General features: G+C 42.5%; 1 protein-coding gene across 1 annotated transcript in view; it reads right to left on the bottom strand.

The window, feature by feature from the left end:
• Positions 1-27,554, bottom strand: part of LOC144604597 (cadherin-like protein 26) — a 54,944-nt gene extending 27,390 nt beyond the window's left edge. Inside the window, exons 1-10 of the mRNA XM_078419217.1 lie at positions 27,489-27,554; positions 23,249-23,506; positions 21,718-21,864; positions 21,042-21,191; positions 19,693-19,840; positions 18,475-18,492; positions 14,228-14,385; positions 12,327-12,458; positions 8,570-8,755; positions 6,581-6,849 (exon numbers count right to left, since the gene is read on the bottom strand). Coding sequence (XP_078275343.1) covers positions 6,581-6,849; positions 8,570-8,755; positions 12,327-12,458; positions 14,228-14,385; positions 18,475-18,492; positions 19,693-19,840; positions 21,042-21,191; positions 21,718-21,864; positions 23,249-23,506; positions 27,489-27,554 — 1,532 coding nt within the window. The remainder of the gene's footprint in view (positions 1-6,580; positions 6,850-8,569; positions 8,756-12,326; positions 12,459-14,227; positions 14,386-18,474; positions 18,493-19,692; positions 19,841-21,041; positions 21,192-21,717; positions 21,865-23,248; positions 23,507-27,488) is intronic.
• Positions 27,555-27,760: the final 206 nt, after the last annotated feature.

Below are 27,760 nucleotides of genomic sequence, written 5' to 3'. Positions count from 1 at the left end.
TATTTCTCCAAAGTGTTGCAAGGGGAGATTAGGGTGTAACATGTTGAATCATGATTTCTTGGAAACAAAGTTTTAAAAAGACCATGCCACTTAAACTGTCAGCCTGCAGTCATGTGCATGCTTTTCTGCGTCAATAAGCAGCACCACATTCAAGCAAGCAGCTTTCTTAGAAAAACAATCAGATGTTTTGGCTAACTTAAAAGGACCTGCAAGGTCACCCAGAGACATCAGGGACTAGCTCAGTGCCCGCCGTGAAAAATAACTCTTGTTTGCAACACAAAAGAGGATCGCTAGCTTGAGAGCATTGTTTCAACTGCTGTTCTTATATTAGGGTAACTTCAAATATAGAAATGCCTGTTAAACACATCTACCGCCCGACTACGGGCACTGTCTGCATGGAGTTTGTACATTCAACCCGTGACCGCATGGGTTTTCTCCGAGATCTTCGGTTTCTACCCACCGCCCATTTTGCTTCTTCGCACAAACATAGCAACACGCCATATCTGACTGTTATGGTCATATAGTATGAAGCCATTCAATCCACCGTTTCCATGCCATCTCCTATGGGAGTATGCAACTAATCTCAATCCCCTTTTCCGTGTTTCTCATGTCCCCACAGTTTACCTGCTCTCACATGCTCCCATCAATTATCCTCCAGTAAGGTGTAAATTCACAGTGGCCAATCTGGATTTATTCGAAAATGCTTTATTTCACTTTATTATTATCACGTGTACCAAGTTACAGTGAAAAGCTTTTGTTTTGTGTGCTAGCCAGTCAGCAGAAAGACAGTACATGATTACAATCGAGCCATTTACAGTTTACAGATACATGATAAGGGAATGACGTTTAGTACAAGGTAAAGTCGGATCAAGGATAGTCCGAGGGTCACCAAAATTGTAAAAAAATTGTAAAATTGTAAAATTGTAAAAAACCTTTATTGTCACTACACAAAGTACAGCGAAATTAAAGCAGTCCAGATGATGCAATCACACACAGCAGACAATACAAAGGATAAACCTTTATCCATAACAAGCTAAACCTAATCTACTGAATTAAACAAACTGACCTCTAATACAATATAGACAAAACAATTACAATACGGTCGAGGCAGTGTACAGTGCAATCAAGACAGCAAGTTATTGCACAGCAATGAGGGCTAACATATTGCAAGTGCCGTTTAAAAAGAATAAAAAATAAAAGAAATAATGTAATTAAATATAAGGTGCGGTCGGTTGTAACATGTAATAAGTTTAGCAAATGTTAACAATATAAGTGCAGTAGGATGTAAACTTGTATTAAATTGAGGCTTATGTTTTCTGACAAGTAACTGACAGTGTTCCGATCAGTTCCGTTCCTTCCCTTCAGTTTTATGTGAGTGTCTGGCAGTGTTCAGCTCACGTATGACACTGGGGTAGAAACTGTTCTTGAGTCTATTAGTCCGTGATGTAATGGACCTGAACCGTCTACCAGAGGGCAGCAGTTGGAGCAGCTGATGACCAGGGTGGGAAGGATCCCTCAGGATGTTAGCTGCTCTGCTGAGGCAGCGGAGGGAGTAAAGTTCCTCTAGAGAGGGCAGTGGGCAACCAATGATTTTCTTTGCAGAGTTGATGACCCTCTGAAGGGCTTTCTTGTTTGCCTCTGAGCTGCTGGTGTACCACATAGAAATACAGTACGTCAGCACACTCTCGATGGTGCAACGGTAGAAAGTCACTAGCAGCTGCTCTTGCAGGTTATTCTTCCTGAGGATCCTCAGAAAGTAGAGCCGCTGCTGTGCCTTTTTGACTGTCGCTATGGTGTTTGTGGTCCAGGAGAGATCCTCAGCAATATGCGTGCCCAGGAACTTGAAGGCAGGGACCCTTTCCACACAAACCCCGCTGATATGCAGTGGTGTGTAGCCCATATTGTGTCTTCAGAAGTCTATTATGAGTTCTTTTGTCTTGGAAGGATTCAGAGCGAGATTGATTTCCACACACCATCCTATCAGTTTTTGGACTTCATCTCTGTAGGCTGTCTCGTCATCTCCTGAGACGAGTCCAACCACAGTCGTGTCATCCGCAAACTTGATGATGGCGTTGGTAGGATGAGTGGGGGTGCAGTCATGGGTGTAAAGGGCGTAGAGAAGAGGGCTCAACACGCATCCTTGTGGGCAGCCGGTGCTGATTGTGAGAGTGGAGGATGTGTGAGGGCCTAATCTGACCATCTGGGGCCGATTGGTCAGGAAGTCCTTAATCCAGTTACAGATAGATTGGGAGAGTCCTAAATCAGTTAGTTTAGAAACCAGTCTGTCCGTGATGACCGTGTTAAATGCTGAACTATAATCTATGAAGAGCATCCTCACGTAACTGCCCTGCCGCTCAAGATGGGTCAGTGCGGTGTGTAGGGCAGTAGTAATGGCGTCCTCTGTAGACCTGTTTGATCTGTAAGCGAATTGGTGTGGGTCGATAGTGGCTAAGAGGCTGGCTTTGATGTGCTGCTGGACCAGCTTCTCAAAGCACTTCATAATGACTGGGGTTAGTGCAACAGGACGGTAGTCGTTGAGATCACGGATGACTGGTTTCTTTGGCAGTGGGATTATTGTTGCGGATTTCAGGCAGGATGGGATGATGGCTTTGGACAGGGACAGGTTGAAGATCTTCGTGAAGACCACTGAGAGCTGGTCTGCACATTCTTTCAACACCCTTCCCGTCACTCCATCCGGGCCTGCAGCCTTCCTTGTGTTGACAGCCCTGAGCACACGCCTCACCTCATGCTCCTGTACCGTGAGCGTGTGGCTGTTGAAGGCAGGTGTAGATGGTGTAACTAACTTTGCCGCTCTCACCTCAAAGCGGGCAAAGAAGCCATTAAGTTCCTCTGCCATCGAGGCGTTTGCATCAGCGATCTTGTATTTGCTGGTTTTGTAATTTGTGAGGTGCTGGATTCCCTGCCAAAGTCGTCGTGGGTCCTTGTGGGTGAAGTGGTCCTCAATCTCCTCAAAGAGGTAGATAGTAGTTCAGCACTGCTCTCTGGTTGTGGTAGGTTGATTTAGTTGTCTGATAACAGCTGGGAAGAAACTGTCTCTATATCCGGAGGCGTGCTTTAGATTTATGGTTAATAGTTCCGCTTTAATCTGCAAATAGAAATATTTTCCTAAATTTTTCTAGTGATCTTAGAGAGGGGTATAAAATAGTGAGAGGAATAGATCGGGTAGATGTACAGTCTCTTGCCCAGAGTAGGGAAATCGTGAACCAGAGGACATAGGTTTAAGGTGAAGGGGTAAAGATTTAATAGGAATCTGAGGGGTAACTTTCCCACTCAAAGGGCGGTGGGTGTATGGAACGAGCTGCCAGAGGAGGTAGTAGAGGCAGGGACTATCGCAACATTTAAGAAGCCATTAGATAGGTATATGGATAGGACAGGTTTAGAGGGATATGGGCCAAACGCAGGCAAGTGGGACTAGTGTAGATGGGGCATGTTCATATCATATCATATCATATCATATATATACAGCCGGAAACAGGCCTTTTCGGCCCTCCAAGTCCGTGCCGCCCAGTGATCCCCGTACATTAACACTATCCTACACCCACTAGGGACAATTTTTACATTTACCCAGCCAATTAACCTACATACCTGTACGTCTTTGGAGTGTGGGAGGAAACCGAAGATCTCGGAGAAAACCCACGCAGGTCACGGGGAGAACGTACAAACTCCTTACAGTGCAGCACCCGTAGTCAGGATCGAACCTGAGTCTCCGGCGCTGCATTCTCTGTAAAGCAGCAACTCTACCGCTGCGCCACCGTGCCGCCCTAATGTTGATTGGTGTGGGCAAGTTGGGCCGAAGGCCCTGTTTCTACACTGTACGACTCGATGACTCTATGACTACGTTAGATTACCACAAAAAAGTAACCCACTAAAACATTGGAAATTGAACACAGAGTATCTTCAACCTGAAATACTAACTTTGAGGTTTCTCTTCCCACATTTGCAGAGTGGCCTGCTGAGTATTTTATGCTTTTTGTGCTTTTATCTTAAAATGAAGGAAGAGTAGGTTGTAAGAACCTCACCCATGGTCCACCATTCAATAGAATCAAAGTTAATTCTTTATTTATCACCACATTCTTATTCTAACAGCATATTGCTTGATTCTCTTAGTATCCAAAAATCTATTAACTTCCATCTTGAATATGCTTAGCAATGGAGCACATCATTCTTAAGAAGATGGTTAAAAGATTCACTGCCATTAGTTTAGTTTAGTGTTACAGCGCGTAAACAGGCCCTTCGGCCCACCGAGTCTGCGCCGGCCAGCGATCCCCGCACACTAACATTATCCTACACACACAAGGAACAATTTATAATTATACCAAGCCAATTAACCTACAAACTTATACAACCTTTGTAGCATGGGAGGAAACCAGGGCTCAATAGACGAAGAAATATCTGCTCTTCTCAGTATAGAAGTTGTGAATGTTATGTTACGGTCGTACAAAACATTAATGAGGCCTCACTTGGAGTATTGTGTTCAGTTTTGGTCGCCACGCGAGAGGCAAGATGTAATAAGCTGGAAGGTGTGTCAGAAGATGAGTTCCATGGATACCCAGCCTCTGATCAGTATTTGGAGTCAGGCTATTGATCTGACCATCTCAGCAGAGTTTCTAATCACTGACGATCCAGGGGATATTGATGCTGCACTTCCACAGAAAGCCTGTTGTGCAGTCACATGTGGCACTGTGGCGCAGAGGTAGATTTGCTGCCTTATAGCGCCAGAGACCCAGGTTTAATCCTGACCATGGGTGGTGTGTTTTGCAAAGTTTGCGTTAAGATAGTGCTAAGTGCGGGGATCGCTGGTCGACGCGGACTCGGTGGGCCGAAGGGCCTGTTTCCGCGCTGTATCTCTAAACTAAACTGAACTAATATTAAACTTAAGTTGATACGCCCTGATAAATCTCTGATAATTTGAAAGAACTCCAGATGTTACACCAATAGCCAGACAAAATTCATCAACAACTAACCTATAATTAGATAATGATCCTATTAACGTGGAGGCTGAATCATTTTATGTGCTAATGAGTGACTGCTTACTTGCCCAGGGTGAGGAGACGTAATTAGCTGGAATATCAAAGTTACAACGTTGAAATTTTAGTTTAAGTTTTAGAGATACAGCGCGGAAACAGGCCCTTCGGCCCACCGAGTCCGCACCAACCAGCGATCCCCACACACTAACATTATCCTACACATACTAGGGACAATTTATAATTTTAACAAGTCCATTAACCTACAAACCTGTACGTCTTTGGAGTGTGGGAGGAAACGAGAAAACCCTCGCAGATCACGGGGAGAACGGACAAACTCCGTTCAGCCAGCACCTGTATCTCTAAATTAAGGCACAACTGCTCTGCCCTGCTGGCAGTGATCAGTTGTATCTCAGCCCAGTTTTATTTGTATTTACCCCTCCCTTAATACCCAGGTGTATTGTTTATATGTTGAGCCATTTACACTTGTCAATAAATGTCACCTTGCAACAAAGACTATAATAGAAAACATGTTCCTGAAAAAAACCAAATACAGACTTAAGTATTGCCATAAGGGATGGAAGGAATTGGGCGGGACAGGCTTAATTGTCTTTTAATGGCTATGTATTGAGCTGGGCAGCAAATGTTATGGCATTGTGAACACCTATTCTTTGCACGCATCTGGTGCGTAGGCAACATAAACCAAAGAGCCTTCTGATCAGGAAATTAAACTTTAGATGCTGCAATAGTTTCTTAAAGGCCTGGAGAGTACAAATGAGAAATAAGTTCCTTCTGACCACAGTGTGGCTTGGCAAAAGACACAAGGGGCAGAATTAGGCCATTCGGCCCATCGAGTCTGCTCCGCCATTAGATTATGGCTGATCTATTTTTTCCTCTCAAACCTATTCTCCTGACTTCTTCCCCGTAATCTTTGACACCCTTACTAATCAAGAACCTATCAATCTTTGCTTTGAAAATACCCAACGACTTGGCCTCCACAGCCGTCTGTGGCAATGGATTCCACTCTTTACCAAGTAAAGAGGGTACATTATTCACCCTCTGTCTCAAGTATTTCCACCTCATCTCCATTTAAAATGTACACTTTTTTATCCCAATGATGTGCCCCCTGGTCCTAGAGTCACTCTCTACCAGAAACATCCTCTCCGCATCTACTCTATCTAGGCCTTTCATTATTCAGTATTCTTCCAAACAGCAGCGGGTACAGGCCTAAAGCTGCCAAAAGTTCAACAATCTTTAGCAATCTGTGGTGTATCAATTATATCTCAATTAAATAACACAAACCACAATCAAATTCAGTACATTTCAGTTTAGTTTATTCTCTTTAAGTTCAGTTTAGCTTTGTTTTGGCAAAAGCTTTTCACTGTACCTCGGTGCAAGTGACAATAAGCTCGGCACATGTGACAATAAACTGAACTGAACTTAACGTTTCTAATTTGGGACAGAAGGAAAATTGCAGCTGCATTTACTTCAGAGAAAATGTGATGAATGGCTGAGGTAAAATAATTAGCTGCAATGAGGCAGAATATTTTCTTCACAAAATGCAAGCAACCGCTTCAGATTTTGCTGCATCTTACCTGATTTTATTCGGAGTGGAATCATCAGGATCAGTCACATTAAATTTCACCAGGTCAGAATCTATTTTCTGACCTTCGTATAGTTGGATTGTCACTTCTGAAGGGTGGATCGCAGGTGGGCCATTGGTATCGTGCACCATGATGGTGACATAGATACTGTCTGGTGCTGGTGTTTCTTTGTTGACTGTGTCTGAACATATATAAAGTGGCTCCTCATTTTCAACAGTGACCTTCAGATGTCTCCTTGGACTATCTTGAACATTTAAACGCTGCAAATTTAAAAAAATAAGCGTGGGGCAACATTAATTTGTTTTATAAAAGTCATCCTATTCGAATGTAAAGTCAATATTAGCCACTCTCTGGCTTGCAACATTAATGAGACTGCTCAAACGGATTAGTTTAGTTAAGCTGGGTTTAGTTTAGTTTAGAGATACAACGCAGAAACAGGCCCTTCGGCCCACCGAGTCAGCGCCAACCAGCGATCCCCGCACACTAACACTAATCCTATACACACTCAGGACAATTTACATTAATACCAAGCCAATTAACTTACAAGCCTGTATGTCTTTGGAGTGTGGGAGGAAACCAAAGATCTCGATGAAAAACCGCGCAGGTCACGGGGAGAACGTACAAACTCCGTACTGACAGTCAGGATCAAACCCGGGTCCCTACCACTGCGCCACCGTGCTGCCCAAGCAAATAGCAAAGCAAACAAAAAGAAATGATGGCCCTGGTTTCTTTTCCCCCAATAATAAATATCGTCCAATATTGCAGAGCAGACTGGTCTTCAAACTAACATCAAAAACACTTCACTAATTCTAATTCAAGCCAGTGGCTTCTGCACTATCCAAATTAGAGCCTAAATTTAGAACATAAATACATTGGGTAAATCCTTCATAAAGCAGCCAGTTCAACAAACTATTGCATTAAATTCCGAAGTGTTTGCTGTGATTTAAGTGTACCACTCTGGCTGAGGCAGATTCAAATCCCATTCCAGAGGGCGAAGCATATTATTTTGGCTGATACACCAGTCTAGTATCAATGGAGCACTGCACTGTTTTGGGCCAGAACAAAGAGGGGCCATTGGGGACTACATTGAGCACTTTGTAACCTTGGCGGCGACCTAAACGTGGCAACTCTTTGCATACTTAGTGTATGGTACACAAAACAAAGAATTTCACTGGGACATGTCACCTGTGATATTAAAGAATCAATCTATGAATGAGTTCCTCCAACGGTTTGTTTTTTGCTCCAGATTCCATCATCTGCAGTCTTGTGTCAACAAGAGTTTTCTACCTAAGGCAACACAAAATGCTGGAGTGACTCAGTGAGTCAGGCAGCATCTCTGGAGAGAAGGAAAGAGGGAAGTTTTCTACCTCTTGTCCTAACCTGGATTTATCCATCAACCAACAACTTGAAAGAGATTTCCATTAATTATTGCATTGCTGATACTGATTTCAGCAAAAATAAGAACATTAACTTCTTATCCACAGTGGTAAATATTGAGGTAGGAACTGCAGATGCTGGTTTAAACCGAAGATAGACACAAAATGCTGGAGTAACTCAGCAGGACAGGCAGCATCTCTGGAGAGAAGGAATGGGTGACATTTCGGGGCAAGAAGAAGGGTCTCGACCCGAAACATCGGTCTGAAGAAGGGTCTCGACACGAAACGTCACCCATTCCTTCTCTCCAGAGATGCTGCCAGTCCTGCTGAGTTACTCCAGCATTTTGTGTCCATTTTTGTGATAAATATTGAAATGGATCAGAGTCAATTCAAAAGTCAAATGAATGGAATTTGCTATATCAGGTGTCGGTGGTTTAAAGCCAAGGGGCCATGTACAACTCTGAACAACTGTGCCATTATATCATGTTAACACAAGGACACAATTGGCTGCAGATGTTGGAATCTGGATGGGTTGATCCAAATTGCTGGAGAGGTTCCTGTCATTTTTGGGTTTTGGCATAACATTTTGGCATTAACCGATTACCTTGACTAGTGATAGAACGCCATCATTTGTTTCTGCATCTGTTTCAATCTTGTAATTCCCATTTTCATTTCCTTCTCTTATTTTATAGACGGCTCTCCACGCTGATGTATGTGGAACGTCGACGCCAGTAACGCTCATGCGCAGAATAATTACGTGCTCATCGTTTTTATACACTTTACCTAAAAACTGAAGGTTTCAAGATAAATTTGTTCATAACATCACGGCTCATAAACATCAAAAGGAAAATTCTTATGGTTGATAACAAACCAAGTCATATTTAAGACTAGATCATTTAAGGGCCAATAGAACATAAGAAATCGGGGAAGGAGGAAACCATTTGCACATTTCTGCCACTTCAACCATTTAATAAACTAATATCTTCACTTTAGCTGTTTTCCTTCACTTCCACTTACTTATATAGTAAGGTTATGTTAATTATACCCAGCCAATTAACCTACATACGTACAGGTATGTAGGTTAATTGGCTGGGTAAATGTAAAAATTGTCCCTAGTGGGTTTAGGATAGTGTTAATGTACGGGGATCGCTGGGCGGCACGGACTTGGAGGGCCGAAAAGGCCTGTTTCCGGCTGTATATATATGATATGATATGATATGATAAGTTTTGGAAGGTGACAACTTTCCCGTCCACCATTTCCATAGCTGCATTCTTCAAGCCCTTGGATTCTTGGCTGTCACATCCTGGGTAAGTTTTGCCATTCAATTTGATTAATTTTTCCAATATTTTCTATCGCTTTCAGGGCAGCACAGTGGCGCTACAGTAGAGTTGCTGAGAAAGTGGGATAACGGATATTATTGGGTGTGAATGGATGAGCAATGGTCAGTGTGGACTTCGTGGGCCGTGAGGTCTGTATCCATGCTGTATCTCTAAACTAAACTAATTTCTTTCATCCAAATTCTTCAGGGCACATCTTGAAGGCTCAGAGGAAATTATCTTCCAAATATTTACATGAAATCTCTTTTTGAAAAAAGTCATTTTATGTACAATTACTTGTCCATTCTGAGAACATACAAAGCTGACAATAGAACATAGAACAGTACAGCACAGATACAGGCCCTTTGGCCCACAATGTACACTAGTGTTAAGGGTCAAGGGGAGAAGGCAGGAGAATGGGGTTAGGAGGAAGAGATAGATCAGCCATGATTGACTGGCGGAGTAGACTTGATGGGCCGAATGGCCAAATTCTGCTCCTGTCACTTATGACCTTATGCCGAACATGATGCCAAGCTAAACTAATTTGCAATGCCTGCAATGAATCCATATCCCACCACTCCCTGCATATCCATGTCTCTATCTGAAAGATTCAAATGCCACTATTTTCTCTGCCTCCACCATTACCATTCCAGGCACACATCATTCTTGGTGTGAAATCTTGCCCCTGCTCATCTCCTTTAAACTTTGCTCCCCTCACCTTGAACGTATCCTTTCCAGTGTTTGACAGTTCCACCCTGGGAAAAAGGTACTGACTATCTACTGACTCATTAATTACAACTTGTAACTTCGGAAATTCGTTTCACAAACATTCCTTTCAGATTGCAGATAATTTGCAACTCAATGGCTCTGCCTTTTATGGGACCCTGTAGCAAGCTGAGACAGAGAAATTCATGAAATAGTTTTCAGGAGCAAAGTGGACATACTTTTGTTAAAAATAGGGAGCGATTTAAAACGTATAAATATTCAGAAAAATCAAACATTCCTTCAATTATGCAGTTCTAGCCTTTTTCAAATGGACTGACCATTTGGTCCAACAAGATCAAATTGCACTAAGACCAGTAATTTGCAATATGGCGCACACTGGTTTGGAAATACAGTTGAGCACATTCAACCAAACCAGACCAAGAACAAAATAAAATCTATTCTACTTTGAACTATTCTGTATGATGTATCTTTCACATTGAAGTCTGGCTCAGCCAGTGGCACCTGGGAATAGACTGGGTGACAACCAAGAATAGTTTGGTGACTACTGGAGAGACAGTTGATGGCACGGAAAGACGGACAGGATGGGTTGGCACCCCTCAGTCTGTGTCTTTCGTGAGAAAGAAACCCAATAAGCTACAGAAAGGCTTTATGCCGTCAGGCAAGAATGAAATGCTTGGAGAAGGAGAAAGAGGTGAGACGCAGGAGGAGCCCAGCCAGGACTCACCCCACAGAGCTCAGTCCATCCACGCACCAGAGTCTCCCAACCCTTGCAGAGTGGTTATTAAGAGGGCTGATCCATGGGCGGTTGCTGCTGGGACGCAAGTCGGGGCCTGATCAACCCCGGCTGGGTCGCCTGGGCGTGGGTGTCTGATGTCGTGAGACCCGAAACACCCCATGACCCCAGGTCACATCACTGAGGATGCGTCCCAGCGCATCCAGAAGATGTATCTTTCACATTGTTGCAATTTAAAACAACTGAAAGTTAAAGACATTTTTCTTCTTGAGCCACTTATACTTGAAACACCCAGTGACGTTGAGGTACACAACTGAAGATGTGTCTGAATGGTAGCAACATCACTTAGTGGTCACCCCCAAGAACAACACCAGTCAATTGTAGTGCAAACCTTAGGGATTGTAACATCTAGTCCTACTAATCAATCATTCTACACGCGAACAATACTTTTCTTTTGTGTAGGAAGGAACTGCAGATGCTGGATTAAACCGAAACATCGCTCATTCCTTCTCTCCAGAGATCTATGTGCCCGGCTGAGTTACTCCAGCATTACTCCAGCATTACTCCAGCATTACTCCAGCATTACTCCAGCATTTATCTATCTAAACTTTTATTTTCATTGAAATTCGTGCACAGGAGTTATTGTCCATGAACCCAGTAATTATTTATCTATGGTACTTAAATCATACAATTTTATTTCAGAATAATTGTTGAAAAATTAATCAGAAAATTAAAAGAAAATCAACAAAACTATTGTTTTATTGATATGATTCTGTGCTTTCTAATCCAGTGAATTTAAACCGTTTAAAAATACAGGCACCTCGTATTTTGCGCATATTTAATATGTGAGTTTTGGAAAAAAAATATTGTTTTATTAATGCGATTTTGTACTTTTCAATCCAATGAATTCAATCCTTTTTAAAAGTACAGACGCCTCTCGTTTGTCGTGTGTTTGATTTATGTGTTTTTGAAATAACAAGCTTATTCATTTTGAAATAATAAGCTTGATTTATACGCTGGGATTTTTGGAATAACACCCTTTTCACACAAAGCGTGGTGGGTGCGTGGAACAAGCTGCCAGAGGAGGTAGTTAAGGCAAGAACTAACCCAATATTTAAAAAACAGTTGGACAGGTACATAAATAGGACAGGTTTGGAGGGATATGGAGAAAGCACAGGCAGGTGGAACGAGTGTAGCTGGGGACATGTTGGCCGGTGTGTGTGTTGGGCTGAAGGGCCTGTTTCTATGCTCTATCATTCTATGACTCTATGACTAACACTCTAATAATGCGCTCAAATTTACACCTGACAGCGTAGTCAAGTATATGTTTAATTTACGAGCTATTGAATTACACGCTGCTTTTCGACCAGGTAACTCCCGCATAACAGGTGAGCTGAACGCACACCTTGTCTGAGAAAAGCAAGTTAATGACTTTATCCTGAAATGTCGACTATCCCTTTGTGTCCCCAGAGGCTTCCTGACCTTTAGCTTCCTTGAGCAGCTTGCCTTTTGCTCAATGTTATCAATATATTTTAGTCCCAGTCACGGTGGAGCAACTAGACACATGAAACAAAATGAGACTTACATTGCCCGCTCTCTTAAAAACAGGCCGGTTGTTGTTAACAGCCGCGACATTAACCTGCACTGTTGTAGTGCTGCTGAGAATAACATCACCACTGTCTCTTGCTTTCACAACCAGGCCGTAAGATTTCTCCTCCTGAAAAAAAGAAAATATGTCCAAATTAAACCAAAAGGTTTTATGTTTGGAAGAATAGATACTTAAAAACTATGCTCAACCTACCAACGCAAGGAAGAGAAAAGATAAGAAACAAAACTTTCGATAATTGATTAGTACGCGGGGGTCAGGGTTATGGTGAGAAGGCAGGAGAATGGGGTTGGGAAGGAAAGAAAGATCAGCCATGACTGAATTGACTTGATAGGCCGAATGGCCTAACTCTGCTTCTGCAACTTATGGACATTTGAACTTATGAGTAAGTTGATATCAAGCACAGAGCTATGAGGCTAGGACATCATTTGAGTCAGCCTTAGGACGGCTAGGCTAACCTCATTAGTGTATTACTTCATCAAATAAAGCATTTTGTGACCAAATTCCTGACATGGTCTGAATAGTTGAACTTAGATAAAAACAACTGTGTATTAAATTTATTTGCAGGTGGTAGTACAGGTCAGCTAGAATTTTAGAACCCGTCCACTGTACATATAGCCCACTAATAAATAAATGCATGGTATGAAAATAGACATTCAGTATTGTTATTTACCAGAGAACTTGTACTGAATTTTTTGATCTACCAAATAATTTTGAGCACATCTGTCAAAATACAGAGCACAACATCACCCTCTGTAGGCAGACTGCACAACTGCATGCTGGCAGAATTTCATTGGAATAGAGGTCATTTATGATCGCAATACATCAACCCAAACTACTATTAAAACACAAATTACGTGCTCGATCAAGAAAACCAAGCCCAATGCCAAAGTAGTATGTAAACTGCCTATAGATACTAGGAAGGAAAATGCAATGCCAGCATTTATTTCAAGAGGGCGAAATTCAAAAATGGGGATGTAATGCTGAGGCTCTTCGATAAGGCGCTGGTCAGACCACTTTTGGAATATTGTGAGCAATTTTGGGCGCCATATCTGAGAAAGGATGAGCTGGCTCTGGAGAGAGCCCAGAGGAGGTTCACAAGAATGATCCCAGGAATGAGTGGGTTACCATATGATGAGCATTTGTCCGCACTGGGCCTGTACTTCCTGGAGTTTGGAAGGATGAAACTTACCGAATAGTGAAAGGCCTGAATAGATTGGATGTGGTGTTTCCACTAGTGGGTAGTGTCCAGGACTAGAGATCATAGCCTCAGAATTAAAGGATGTTCCTTTAGGAAGGAGATGTGAAGGAATGTCTTTAGTCAGAGGGTGGTGAATCTATGGAATTCTTTGCCACAGAAGGCTGTGGAGGCCAAGTCAATGGATATTTTTAAGGCAGAGATAGATAGATTATTGATTAGTACGGGTGTCAGGTGTTATGGGGAGAAGGCAGGAGAATGGGGTTGGGAGGGAGAGATAGATCAGCCATAATTGAATGGCAGAGTCGACTTGATGGGCCGAATGGCCTAATTCTTCTCCTATCACTTATGACCTATGCACACTTATGCTTTTGGACAATAACTAACTCCATATGCAATAATAAGCTGTTTACATGTTAACAAGCACACAACAAACTTATCTGTAGACACCAGTATAACATTGGTGTTATCAAGTGGGCAGCTCCCTTCACTGGGATTTCATTGAGTTAGCCCCCATGACACCTCGGGAAGGCTCAACAGTTAGTTCTGGCATCCCAGAACCACCCCCCTCAATACCTGCTCTCACGATGTAATTCAAAAGGGTGAATTTTACATTTCCTGTAGAAAGTTATCATACAATATTAACACAGAAACTGGAAAGAACATTTGAGTATTGGTATACCTGATAATTTAGACATCTTGTACAACTTATCACTCCAGTTGAATGGTTGATATGAAAATTCTTTGAGGATTTCTGAGCAATCAGTGAGTATGAAATAAGTGAGTTAGGATGGTTTATCTCATCTGCATCTGTGGCAAAGACTCTGTAAAATTCTTTATCTAAACAGAACAGAATATATTTTAAAAATTATTTACTTGTCAAATCATATTCCGTGCTATTATATCTTTGAGCATCAAAAGAATTTCAGGTAATTTATTTTGATGTTTACATGTTTCATTGATCTCTCTTGAATCCTCTTTGTCATAAAGTTGCACTTTTAACATTGCTTAAGAAAAGTTATTCGCTGTTCACACTAGATATTACTGCATCATGTCTGTGTGTAAATGAGTTACATAGAAACATAGAAAATAGGTGCAGGAGTAGGCCATTCGGCCCTTCGAGCCTGCACCGCCATTTAATATGATCATGGCTGATCATCCAACTCAGTATCCTGTACCTGCCTTCTTTCCATACCCCGTGATCCCTTTAGCCACAAGGGCCACATCTAACTCCCTCTTAAATATAGCCAATGAACTGGCCTCAACTACCTTCTGTGGCAGAGAATTACACAGATTCACCACTCTGTGTGAAAAATAACTTTCTCATCTCGGTCCTAAAAGACTTCCCCCTTATCCTTAAACTGTGACCCCTTGTTCTGGACTTCCCCAAACATCGGGAACAATCTTCCTGCATCTAGTCTGTCCAACCCCTTAAGATTTTTGTAAGTTTCTACAAGATCCCCCCTTAATCTTCTAAATTCCAGCGAGTACAAGCCGAGTCTATCCAGTCTTTCTTCATATGAAAGTCCTGCCATCCCAGGAATCAATCTGGTATAGTCTTTCCACTGGCTGGTTAGTACGTGACAATAGCTTTTCACTGTACCTCAGTACACATGACAATAAACTAAACCGAACTGAAACTGAACTGAACTAAACTAAGATACTGTACAGAAGGGCAGAATAACTCGTTATCATCTACCCCACAGCCAACAATGGACCATTGTGGACTCCACATTTCCTTGATCATCGTTACTTTTTGCCAATCTTTCATTCATTTGCCCCATGTACCGTCTATATCTCTCGTTTCCCTTTCCCCTGACTATCAGACTGAAGAAGGGTCTCGACCTGAAATGTCACCTATTCCTTTTCTCCAGAGATGCTGCCTGACCCCCTTGAGTTACTCCAGCTTTTTGTGTCTATCTTTGGTTTAAACCAGCATCTGCAGTTCCTTCCTACACAGTAAAATCTTAATAATCAATCTCTACATCAAATGATCATCTCATTCATTTCATATTTTAATTTAAATATTTTAGACAATATTTTTATTGAGGTTAATAAATCCAAAAGCAAAAATGCTGGAATTCCTATAAAATAGAAAATACTATAAAATCTCAGCAAATCAGGTCAAATCTGCAGGGAGAAAAAAGGAGGGTTTGTATTACAGGATGGTGATCGATCATTAGCAGTGAACACACTTGGTGTTTCTCTTTTGATGAAAACCAGACATTCCGAATACAAAAATGTATCCCTCTACCATCAGCAGAACCAGTCTGAAGAAGGGTCTCGACCCGAATTGTCACCTAATCCTTTTCTCTAGAGATGCTGCCTGACCCGCTGAGTTACTCCAGCTTTTTATGTCTATCTACCTGTTTTTATGTCTATCTACCTATCTGGCTACCGGTTATCTTCTGCATAAACAAATAATACTTAGTGTTTATCCCAATCCATGCAAATTTCACAGTACAACATTTTTTTCATGTTTTGAGCTGCAACAAAATTCAGACACATGCCACCCTATGCTCATCACATTTGTCTGCATTTTGCCCTTAGCCCTCTATGTCTTTCCTATCTAGGTACCACACTCAGTGTCTTTTAAATGTTGCATTAGTATCTGCCTCCTTGTCTTCCTCCGGCAGCTCATTCCAAATATTCATCACCTCCTCTGTGAAAAAGGTATCCCTGCAATCCCGTTTAAAATTCTGTCATTTCACCATAAACCTATGCCCTTTTATTTTAGATCCCCCTGCCTGGGAAAATAAAGATTCTGACTATCTATCCTATCTATGATCCTCATAATTTTCTAAACCTCCATGAAGCCATCCCTGAACCTCCTGCATTAGTGAGAGTAAACTAGTCTGTCCTGTCCCACCTTATAAATAAGATTTAACTCTTTGGGCTAAAGGAATCAAGAGATATGGGGAAAAAGCAGGAACGGGGTACTGATTTTAGATGATCAGCCACGATCACATTGAATGGCGGTGCTGGCTCGAAGGGCCGAATGGCCTACTCCTGCACCTATTTTTCTATGTTTCAATGTTTCTATAACTATCGCACTACATTCCAAGTAACTGTTTGATGAATCTTTCCTGCATTCTCTCTCATGCTTCTACATCCTTCCTCTAATATGACGACCAGAACTGTACACAGTATTTTAAATCCAATCAAACCAACGATTTGTACAACACCAACAAGACGTTCTACTCTTATGCTCACTGCCTCAGCCTATGAAGGTAATTTGTGTTAGTGACCCTTAAACTATTCCCAAAGTAATATTTACAGAAATTGATGCATCATACTGAGGAATATTGGTAATTAATTCTGCAGCTTGGAAATTATATTTATTACAACATCTAACATATCTGTGTGACATTCCTCTGAATATAGTGGAGAAAATGACTAACAATGTTAATAAAAAGTTAAAACACATTAGATGCACAGAGTCTCTTGCCCAGAGTAGGTGAATCAAGGACCAGAGGACATAGATTTAAGGTGAACAGGAAAAGACTTAATAGGAATCTGAGGGGTAACTTTTTCACACAAAGGGTGGTGGGTGTATGGAACAAGCTGCCAGAGGAGGTAGTTGAGGCAGAGACTATCCCAACATTTAAGAAACAGTTAGACAGGTACATTGATAGGACAGGATTGGAGGGATATGGACCAAATCCAGGCAGGTGGGACTCGTGTAGCTGGAACAGGTTGGCCGGTGTGGGCAAGTTGGGCCGAAAGGCCTGTTTCCACACTGTATTATTCTATGACTCTCCAAGCAAACCAAATGCCTCCCTTACTATCCTTTCCATTTGCGTTGCGCACTAAACTCTGGACTTGCACCTCAAGGTCTCTCAGTAAATCAATACTCCTAACGTCCCTGACAGTTTTTCTACCAGAATTTCACCTCCCCAAGGGCATTACTCACAGTTCTCTAGATTAAATTTTATTGCCTTTCTAGCTGATCAATGTCTCGCTGTATCTTCAGATAACATTCTTTGTTATCTACAACTTCACCAATACACCCATCCAAACTATTCATCAATAGTTTGGACCAGAACGTAGGGAGAAATGATTAATGATGTTTGAACTTGATACAACAATTACTCCTGTGGTTGACAGTGAGGAGAAAACCTTTAGACTCAAGGTAGATGTAGATTGGTTTGTTCAGTTGGGTAGAAAAGAGCAAGTGGAATATAACTCAGAGAAGTGTAAGATAATGCATTTTTAGAGGTGCGGGAGAACTCTCTGTCTGAGGTAGAATTCTGACCCATGATTGCTCAAACTGGAAAAGGATCATTCACAATGATATTGAAAACCTTGTCCATGCACCAGAAATGTACATGACTTACGTAGCGTTAATTGAATCTATTTAGTTGATGGTTGATCTCATCCATGCCAGCAGAGGTCATGGTGCTCTTTGGGATCTATCTTGTGTCACTGTTTCTAACCGTAGAAGATGGTTTGGTTGATCGTGCAAGGGCCGTGCTTGCAGGCTTGAAGAAAATAAACTTCATCGAGGATGCAACACATTTCTCAGCATCATAAAATGGTGCAGGGAACACACAGAATCCCAGTGTAATTGGCAAAAGAAGCACACCCATCAAAAGCTCCCTCCGTGCAAAAGTGCACAGTTCCCCCATTGACCACCAATCACCTCTGAATCCACGCACAGAATCGGAGAGAAAAGCAACGTCTTTGCTGAGGGACTGCCAAAAGGAAGAGAAAGATTAGGGGAGAAACAAGGGACTGTCGAACCAGGTTTACAAAAAAAGACACAAAGTGCTAGAGAAAGTCAGCAGGTTAAGCAGCATCTCTGGAGAAAATGGATAGGTGACACTTTGGGTCAGAACTCTTCTTCAGATTGATGGATCAGGGGACTTGGAAAATATCAGAGGCCTTCTGAAAGTCTAAAACATCAACCATCAATTGATTCACACTTACCTAATCTGACAGTGCAACCTAAGAGAAATGTAAAAGGATTTGTTAAACGTAATTTCCCATTTTATAATGTAAAGGACTATTGAAAATAGTGAATGGAACCAATGTGAACATAAACTGGAAAATTATGGTTAACACATCCTTTTACATTTCTTTTAGATTGCTCTATCAGATTAGGTAAGCGTGAATCAAATGATGGGTTGGTTTTTTAGACTTTCAGAAGGCCTCTGATAAGTGCCGTCCAAGAGATTATTAACCCAATCAGAACACACAGTATTGACAGTTATATATATATATTGAATGGATCGAGGATTGATTAAATGGACAGCAAGTAGTAGCAATAAATGGGGCATCTTCAGGTTGGAAGGCTGTGGTCAGTTGATCAAGCCCCAACTGTTCACAATCTCTATTAATAATGTAGATTAAGGGATCATATAGTTCTTTGAAATGTAACCTGATTTAATATCAATCAATCTGTTGAAATTTAATCCATTGTGTCCACCCTGTTAAATATTTTACACATGTCTAACTTAATCTTCATAAATTTACTACTTTTACCATTGAAACTATTTAAAAGAAAATAGTGCGTGGGATTTTTTTTGCTAGAATGCAGTATCTTTTTTTAATTTGCGGCACCATTGTAGAACACACTTTAACTGGTAGGCACATTTAATTCAATTGTATCTTCACCAATTGTATCTTCACCCAACACTGAACCTTGTAAATTATCAGAGCCATTTCTTGGTGGATCATCATTTCAACGACTCTCCAGCGAGCTAAAGAAATCTGAGCTGCAAGAAAGGTGTGATCAGTGAGAACCCTGTTTCCCTGTAGCTTCTGAGAACTTGTTCCGTACTGTCCGTCCCGGGGAAATTTCTTTCACCCGTCTGTGGAGGGTAGCTTGGAGAAGGAGACACAATATGGTGGAGTAACTCAGCAGATCAGGCAGTAATTTGTGTCTTTTGTAAACCAGCATTTGCGGTTCCTTGCTTCTGAAGTTAGTTTGGAGTTGATTTAGGAATGTAAATGTAAGATACTTTAAAACAAGGTGCTGTGTTGGAATTATATTGGTGCACTTTTTCCAATACTGTAGTCCTTTACATTATTCTATCTACATTAGTCCAGTGGTACTTTCCACTTAAAAATTACAGCTTATGGAATTTTCCTCTTATGTCTTTGGTCCAATTTCTTCTGTCAAAGAGTGAACTCAAAACCACTTACCCTTAGGAGTATTTTCTGGTATTTCTACTTTATACACAGATTGATTGAAGACTGGTGGATTATCATTGATGTCTTTCACTTTAACATGATACTTCAGAACTTGATCTACTTCCACAGAAGATTCTGCATTGAAAGCATGAATATTTACCTGAATAGACAAAAATAATGGGCAATAAATAAGCGTTGAGGTAAGTCAGATGTAATGAAATCAAAATTTAAATGTATCCTGCTTTGAATTTTATTCGGTCTCGTCAGTCAAAACATCTACAACAGAATTTATTGTCATCCTTATTGATCAAAACCTGAGTGGTTCGTCAGGCCATTGAATATGTCCATTAATTATGAACCAAATTGCCACCAGGCTAGAGTCTTATGCCTGGAAGATGGCTTCCGAGGGAAGATTTCTCTTTCTACCCAGAGTACACATGAACCAAATGGGATTTAGTTTAGTTTAGTTTAGAGATACAGAGTGGAAACAGGCCTTTCGGCCCACCGAGTCCGCACCGACCAGCGATCCCCGCACACTAACACTATCCAACACACACTGGGCATTTTACAATTTTACCAAAGCCAATTAACCTACAAACCTGTATGTCTTTGCCATTGTGGGAGGAAACCAGAGCACCCTGAGAAAACCCATGCAGGTCACGAGGAGAACGTACAAACTCCATACAGACAGCACCAGTAGTCCGGATTGAACCCGGGTCTCTGGCGCTGTAAGGCAGTTGCTTTACCGTTGCACTACCATGCTGCCCTTACAATAATCCAGTGGTTTCATGGTCATCATTATTGATACTTTCCTCATATTTATTAATTGCATTTAATGGCATTATTTGGCTAAAAACAAAACACAAGAGGAACTCAGCAGGCCAGGCAGCATCTATGGATGGAAATGGAGAAACAAAATGTCAGCTTGCAACCCTTTTGCAGATTCAAGTCAAAAGTGTTCCGACCTGAAACATCGTCTGTCCATTTCCCTCCATAGATGCTGACTGGCCGACTGGCCCAATTCCTGTGGCGCTGTAGATGCAAGGAACCACTAAATGCTGGTTTACAAAACAAGGACACAAGGCTCTGGAGTAACTCAGCGGGTCAGGCAGCATGAGGAGTTCTCCAGTGATGCTGCCTGACCCGTTGAGTTACTCCATCGCTTTATGTCCTTCGGCACTTTGTCTTTTGGTCAAGGTTACAGAATCTGCAGACTCTAGTGTCTCCTCTAGTCATGGCTCCTAGGTTACGTTCAGTAATCTAACCACTATACCAATTTTTAAATTGGGTTTCCATATAAAATGCATGAATTGTTTGGCAGCTTCCTTTAGGTGTACACCATTCACCTGTTCACCATTCACCTGTTCACCATTCACCTGTTCACCATTCACCTGTTCACCATTCACCTGTTCACCATTCACCTGTTCACCATTCACCTGTTCACCATTCACCTGGTCACCATTCACCTGGTCACCATTCACCTGGTCACCATTCACCTGGTCACCATTCACCTGTACAGCACCCAGGAAATCCGTATTACTACTCAATGAGTTATTGGAGATATTTCCTTTGCACTAAGTTTGCCCTGTTATTTTTATTTTATTTTATTTTAGAGATACAGCGCGGAAACAGGCCCTTTGGCCCACCAGTCCACGCCGACCAGCGATCCCCGCACATTAACACTACCCTACGCACACAAGAGACAATTTTACAACAAACCAATTAACCTACAAACCTGTTTATTCCCAAAATGCTGGAGTAACTCAGCAGGTCAGGCAGCATCTCGGGAGAGAAGGCCATTCCTTCTCTCCCGAGATGCTGCCTGACCTGCTGAGTTACTCCAGCATTTTGTGAATAAATCGATTTGTACCAGCATCTGCAGTTATTTTCTTATACTACTTTAACCTACAAACCTGTGCATCTTTGCAGTGTGGGAAGAAACCGGAGCAACCGACAAAATAAAAATTATTTTGTCACAACCATTTAACAGCATGCAATTTATTAAACAAGAACAGATGAAAAAGAGTTAAACTTTACTGCAAAGTCTGGTGTTTTCTCACGATCAATTTTGCGTGAAACCATGATTGTGTCTGAATTTTTATCCAGGACAAAAAAGCCTTCAACAACTCCATTGCCACTTAGTTTGAATTTGATATTCTGTTTTTTGGTGTTGTCGTTGGATATCTGAAAAACAAAAGAGAAAAAAATCACAAATTATTCCAATGATTCCATTTCAAATCCAGTTCTCTTCCATCCACCATTAAACCATCATCATAAAAATTCAAGTCCCTCATATTTCATAGTTCAATCGATAGAAACTGATCATAACAGAGCAAGTATCCGAAAAGTCAATGCCAAATTGTGTAGTGTTTTCTCCCACTGGTCTTCCTGTCTCCTACTACATCCTATCTTTGTCCCGCCCCCTCCCCTGACATCAGTCTGAAGAAGGGTCTCGACCCCGAAACGTCACCCATTCCTTCTCTCCAGAGATGCTGAGTTACTCCAGCATTTTGTGTCTCGTATCATTTCACAAAATCATCAGGGTGGTAGGTATATGGAATGAGCTGCCAGAGGAGGTAGTTGAGGCAGGGTCTATACCAATGTTTAAGAAACAGTTAGACAGGTACATAGCCAGGATAGGTTTGGAGGGATATGAACCAAACGCGGGCAGGTGGGACTAGTGTAGCTGGGACATGTTGTCCGGTGTGGACACATTGGGCCGAAGGGCCGGCTTCCCCGCTATGTCACTCCATGACTCAAATAAAAAGAGCAACAAAATATAGAAGCTAACCATAACGAACAGAAGTTAAAAGCCTTGTGTACAATACAATAAACCCTCGCTATAACAGACCACAAGGGGGGGGGGGAATTGGTGTCTGTTATTGCCGAGTGTCCACTGTAACAAAATGAGGGGATTAAAATTGTTTAACCTTGTCCGCTGGCATAGTAAGGCAGCAACTCTACCGCAGCACCACTGCACTGCTCCAATGGTGCAGATGCATTGTGATGCACATCCAGTGACATAATTGATTGCCTTTCGTTGTTCACCCATGCACGCTAACAAGATCACATCTGAAGCTTCCAGCCACAGTTTTGTGTTTGATGTGAATTCAACCCGAGATGATTATTAATCTGGTTTAGTAGTTTAGAGATACAGCATGGAAACAGACCCTTTGACCCATCGAGTCCATGTCACCCCGCTCACACTAATTCTATGTCATCCCACTTGCTCAAACACTAGGGGCAATTTACGGAGGGCTAATTAACCTACAAACCCGCAAGTCTTTGGGATGCGGGGCGAAACTGGAGCGCCCGAGGGAAATCAACGTGGTCACAGGGACAGGGTGTTAACTCCACACAGACAGCACCCGGGGGCAGGATCGAACCAGAGTCTGGGGCGCTGTGAAACAACAGGTCTACTGTGCCACTTCTTCAGGCAAAACCGAGTTTAATCATGTAACCTTACATAATCCATCTTTGAAGCAGCTATTTTTCTTTAAGTGACTTTCTTTTTAAATTTAAATTTATTCAATCCCAAAAAAATAACTTCTGGTAAAGGACGGCTTACTTTTAGGACAGCTTTTGGAAAAGGCCCCTCGTCTTCTTCCGTGATATCGATGTTGCCCAGCACCCACATCCTCTTCTGGCGCTGCAGCAGAACCTGCTCCAAGCCCACCGCTTGATGGCAGAAGCTCTGAAATAAAATCATCATGCTCTTCAGCGTGGATATTCTCAGATCATTTCGAGAGACAAGAGAAGAGTGTTTCATTGTCATAAGCACTGACAACAGAACCGGGAAATTCGTACTTGCAGCAGCATAACAGGCCTGCAACAACAAGGCAGATAAATAACAATACACATCATAACAGACACAAGATGCTGGAGCAACTCAGCGGGACAGACAGCATCTCTGGAGAGAAGGAATGGGTGACGTTTCGGGTCGAGACCCTTCTACAGACAAAAGGTTTCGACCCAAAATGTCACCTATTCCTTTTCTCCGGAGATGCTGCCTGTCCCTGATGCTGAGTTACTTCAGCATCTTGTGTCTATCCGGTTTAAACCAGCATCTGCAGTTCCTTCCTAACAATACACATAGTTAAGTGTTACAGCGTCGGGACCTACAGTGTCCGGGCCTAATACGGGATAAGGGCGGTCCCGTACGAGACAAACCAATTTAGCCCAAAATACGGGATATCCCGACTAATACGGGACAGTATTGTGTAAACCAGCATATACACATTGATAATATATAAACAAAAATTCAATAATAACCCCAATACTTTCTACAGAAGTCCTTTTACTCTGAGGCTGTGCCCTTTGGTCCTAGTCTCTTACTTGCAGCAGCATGACAAGCCTACAACACAATATGTATTGATAATATTTAATAATTATTGATTTGAACAAGTCAAGTTTCCACAAGCAGCAGTACGATGTGGGCTCATTGGTGCCGATCGGTCTGAAGAAGGTCCCGTTCCGAAACGCCACCAGGCCATTCCTTCCGCAGATGCTGCCTGACCCACTGAGTTCCTCCAGCACTTTGTGCCTTGGACTTCCCTATTGCTGGCTGAGTGATAATCAATGAGCTGGGCACTGGGGATGTCTGTAAAGCATTGGAGTCAATATGGGATGGAAAGAAGACGAGTTGACAAATATTAGACGTCCTTTTCCCACACAAAACCCATCTGGTCTGCAGACATCACTTTCTTGGATCATTGTAAAGGGAATGGTTTACTTTGTTCCACAAGGCCACTAAATATTAATAATTCTTGTTCTTGATTACCTGCAGCCATTTATTTCTATTTCTATCTACTACACAACACATCGTGTAAGGAGTTCTGGCCTCATTGTGCTAAGCCAACAATTGACAGGGGCACCAGAATAAGTAAGGCCATGATGGGATAGACATCCCTTTAATGGTCTTAACACCCATGGCCCTCATCGTCTAGATGGTCTGAAGAAAGATTCTGACCCAAAATGGCACCTATTCCTTTTCTCCAGAGATGCTGCGGTATAAACCAACATCTGCAGTTCCTTCCTACACAAGGCATTGATGGGAACAGGATAACTGGGAGTGAAAAAGGCCACTGGGCTAACTCCAGGATACAAATCACAACTGAGTTGACCATCTCTGCTGCATGAAAATAGCATGCAATCATAAAATAATGTAGGAAGCTCCTTACTTTATTATGAACTTAAGCATAATGGTATAGAATGCTCACATACACCAGATACTTAAACCTTGCTTAGATGCCAGTGTGGGCAAGTGGACCTGTTTCCACGTTGTAAGACTCTATGACTCTATTTCTCTGCACAATGAAATACATGTGCCTTTTGTGTTGGCTTCATAATATCCTGTGGCCAAATTTTCAATCGTTACCATATGGTTATTTCCTTATTAAAATTACCACTGGGATAAATCTTACAAACAGTTATCATTTATTTCAATTCAGGGTTTGATTGTGTTCAGTACCAAATTCATAATCTTGAAACCTTCAGAAATTAGGACTGAGATGAGGAAAAACTTTTTCACCCAGAGAGTTGTGAATCTGTGGATTTCTCTACCACTGAAGGCAGTGGGAGTCCAATTCACTGGATGTTTTCAAGAGAGTTAGATTTACAGTTGAACAGTTCAACAGAGCTTTATTTGTCATTCGGTACCAAGGTACCGAACGAAACTACATAGCAGTCACAAACAAAAAAGAACACAAGACACATGACCCCAACACAAACGTCCATCACAGTGACTCCAAACACCCCCTCACTGTGATAGAGGCAACAAAACTTCCACTCTCTTCCCCACGCCCACGGACAGACAGCTCGTCCCCGACCGACCCGCACAGTCCCTGCAAGGGGATGGAAGTCCCCGCTGCCGAGTTGCACTGGGCGCCGAGACGTCTCGCGGCCGAACCGGGCGATGGAAGGCCCCGCGACCGAGCCGTGCGCAGCTAAGTCCCGCGGCTGAGCCGCACTGGGCGATGTTAGGCCCCGCGGCCGAGCCGCACCGGGCGATGGAAGGCCCCACGGCCAAGCCGCACCGGGCGATGTTAAGTCCAGCGGCCGAGCCGCACCAGCGATGAAAAGTCCCGCGGCCGAGCCGCGCCGGGCGATGTTAGGCCCCGCAGCCCGGGCACTGTTAAGTCCAGCGGCCGAGCCGCACCGGCTCTTAGGACTGAAGGAATCAAGGGAAATGGGGAGAAAGGAGAAACGGGGTACTGATTTTGGATGATCAGCGGTGATCATATTGAATGGCGATGCTGGCTCGAAGGGCCGAATGGCCTACTTCTGCGCCTACTCCTGCGGCTGCAGGAGACTCCCCAGGGACACAGAGGTGGTCACAGAGCCTGCAGGCTTCCTGGATGTGGGGAGGGTGGGGGGGGGTTCCTATATGCGTGCAGGACTTTGGACTGTTTGTGTTTTTTAAATTTATTTTAAACCTGTGGCGACTGTGCATTTGTAGTTGTGCAAAAGAGTTCAACTGTACAGTCCTTACTTAGCAACAAGGAACCATTAGAAACATAGAAACATAGAAAATAGGTGCAGGAGTAGGCCATTTGGCCCTTCGAGCCTGCACCGCCATTCAATATGATCATGGCTGATCATCCAACTCAGTATCCCGTACTTGCCTTCTCTCCATACAAGGGCCACATCTAACTCCCTCTTAAATATAGCCAATGAACTGGCCTCAACTGCCTTCTGTGGCAGAGAATTCCACAGATTCACCACTCTCTGTGTGAAAAAAAACTTTCTCATCTCGGTCCTAAAAGACTTCCCCTTTATCCTTAAACTGTGACCCCTTGTTCTGGACTTCCCCAACATCGGGAACAATTTTTTTAAATTTCAACACGCCTTTTTCTTTTCTGGCAATGATATAAACAATTCAACAGATCCTTCACTTACAGATCAAGATAAAAAGATAGTTATCTGTGGGCGATGGTGGGGAGGGAGGAAGGGAGGGAGGGAGGATATGGGTGAGGGAACAGTTTTTATAATGTTACTAGGCCAAGTGGACCCGTTGGGCCCAAACCTCTCCTGCATTGGTGCAGCACCCTGTCCTCCCCCCTCCCTTCTCTCCTCAACCCCCCCTCCCCTCTCCCTTCTCCCCCACTCCCCCACTCCCCCCTTCCCCCCTCCTTCCCTCCTCCCTCCTCCCCTCCCCCTCCTCTCCTTTTAAACTTTAAAATGTGAATAACTTTAAAAATATAAGACCAATTTCAATAAAAGTACTTGCATTATCACTAAAGTGACAATGGTGAGTTAGGTGGGCCTACAATTGTTGCGCTATCGTGTACTGTTTTGGCTGAAGTTCAGTCACAAGATAACAAACGAGAGTTTTAGTATATAGATTGTCTATCTGATGGAGGTGCTATCTAATCCATCTCACCAGTGGAATGGCTCCCGAGCTCTATCAGGAGATCAAGGACCTGTGAAGTTGCGCAACTTATCATCCAAACAACTGAACACCAGATTCAAACATTCCAACCCAATTTGTAGGAAGGAACTGCAGATGCTGGTTTACACCAAAAATAGACACAAAATGGTGGAATAGCCCAGCAGGACAGGCAGCATCTCTGGAGAGAAGGAATGGGTGACGTTTTGGAGTGGGACCCTTCTTCAGTCATGACCCGAAACGACCGCCGTTCCTTCTCTCCAGAGGTGCTGCTTGTCCTGCTGAGTTACTCCCCAGCATTTTGTGTCTACCTTCAATTCCAGCCCAATTGTTCATTTGATACTAGGAGTAAAAGGAAATAGATTTACTATGACAATCGTTTGCTGATGAAACATGCATATTCACATGGGTCCAATTGTACTTCGTTGTCACATGTGAAATCAATTTTTGCATACTTCTCAGTAAAAATTGTACTATACGTAGGCATAATCATATCAGATGGTAGATTACAGTCTAACAAAGGTAGATTCATTTTCATATATATATATATATAAATATATATATACTGTGTGTGTGTGCGTGTTTTTGTGTGTGTGTGTGTGTGTGTGTGTGTGTAGAACTGAAATGACCATGAAATCCACCATGTTCTTATTAAATGGCAGAGCAGACATAAGCTGCTGAGTAGTCTATTCC

Source organism: Rhinoraja longicauda, chromosome 22 (assembly GCF_053455715.1).
Source record: "Rhinoraja longicauda isolate Sanriku21f chromosome 22, sRhiLon1.1, whole genome shotgun sequence".
Taxonomy (NCBI): Eukaryota; Metazoa; Chordata; class Chondrichthyes; order Rajiformes; family Arhynchobatidae; genus Rhinoraja; species Rhinoraja longicauda.
The sequence above is the reverse complement of the archived record's forward strand: the minus strand, read 5'-3'. Positions and strand labels throughout refer to the sequence as shown.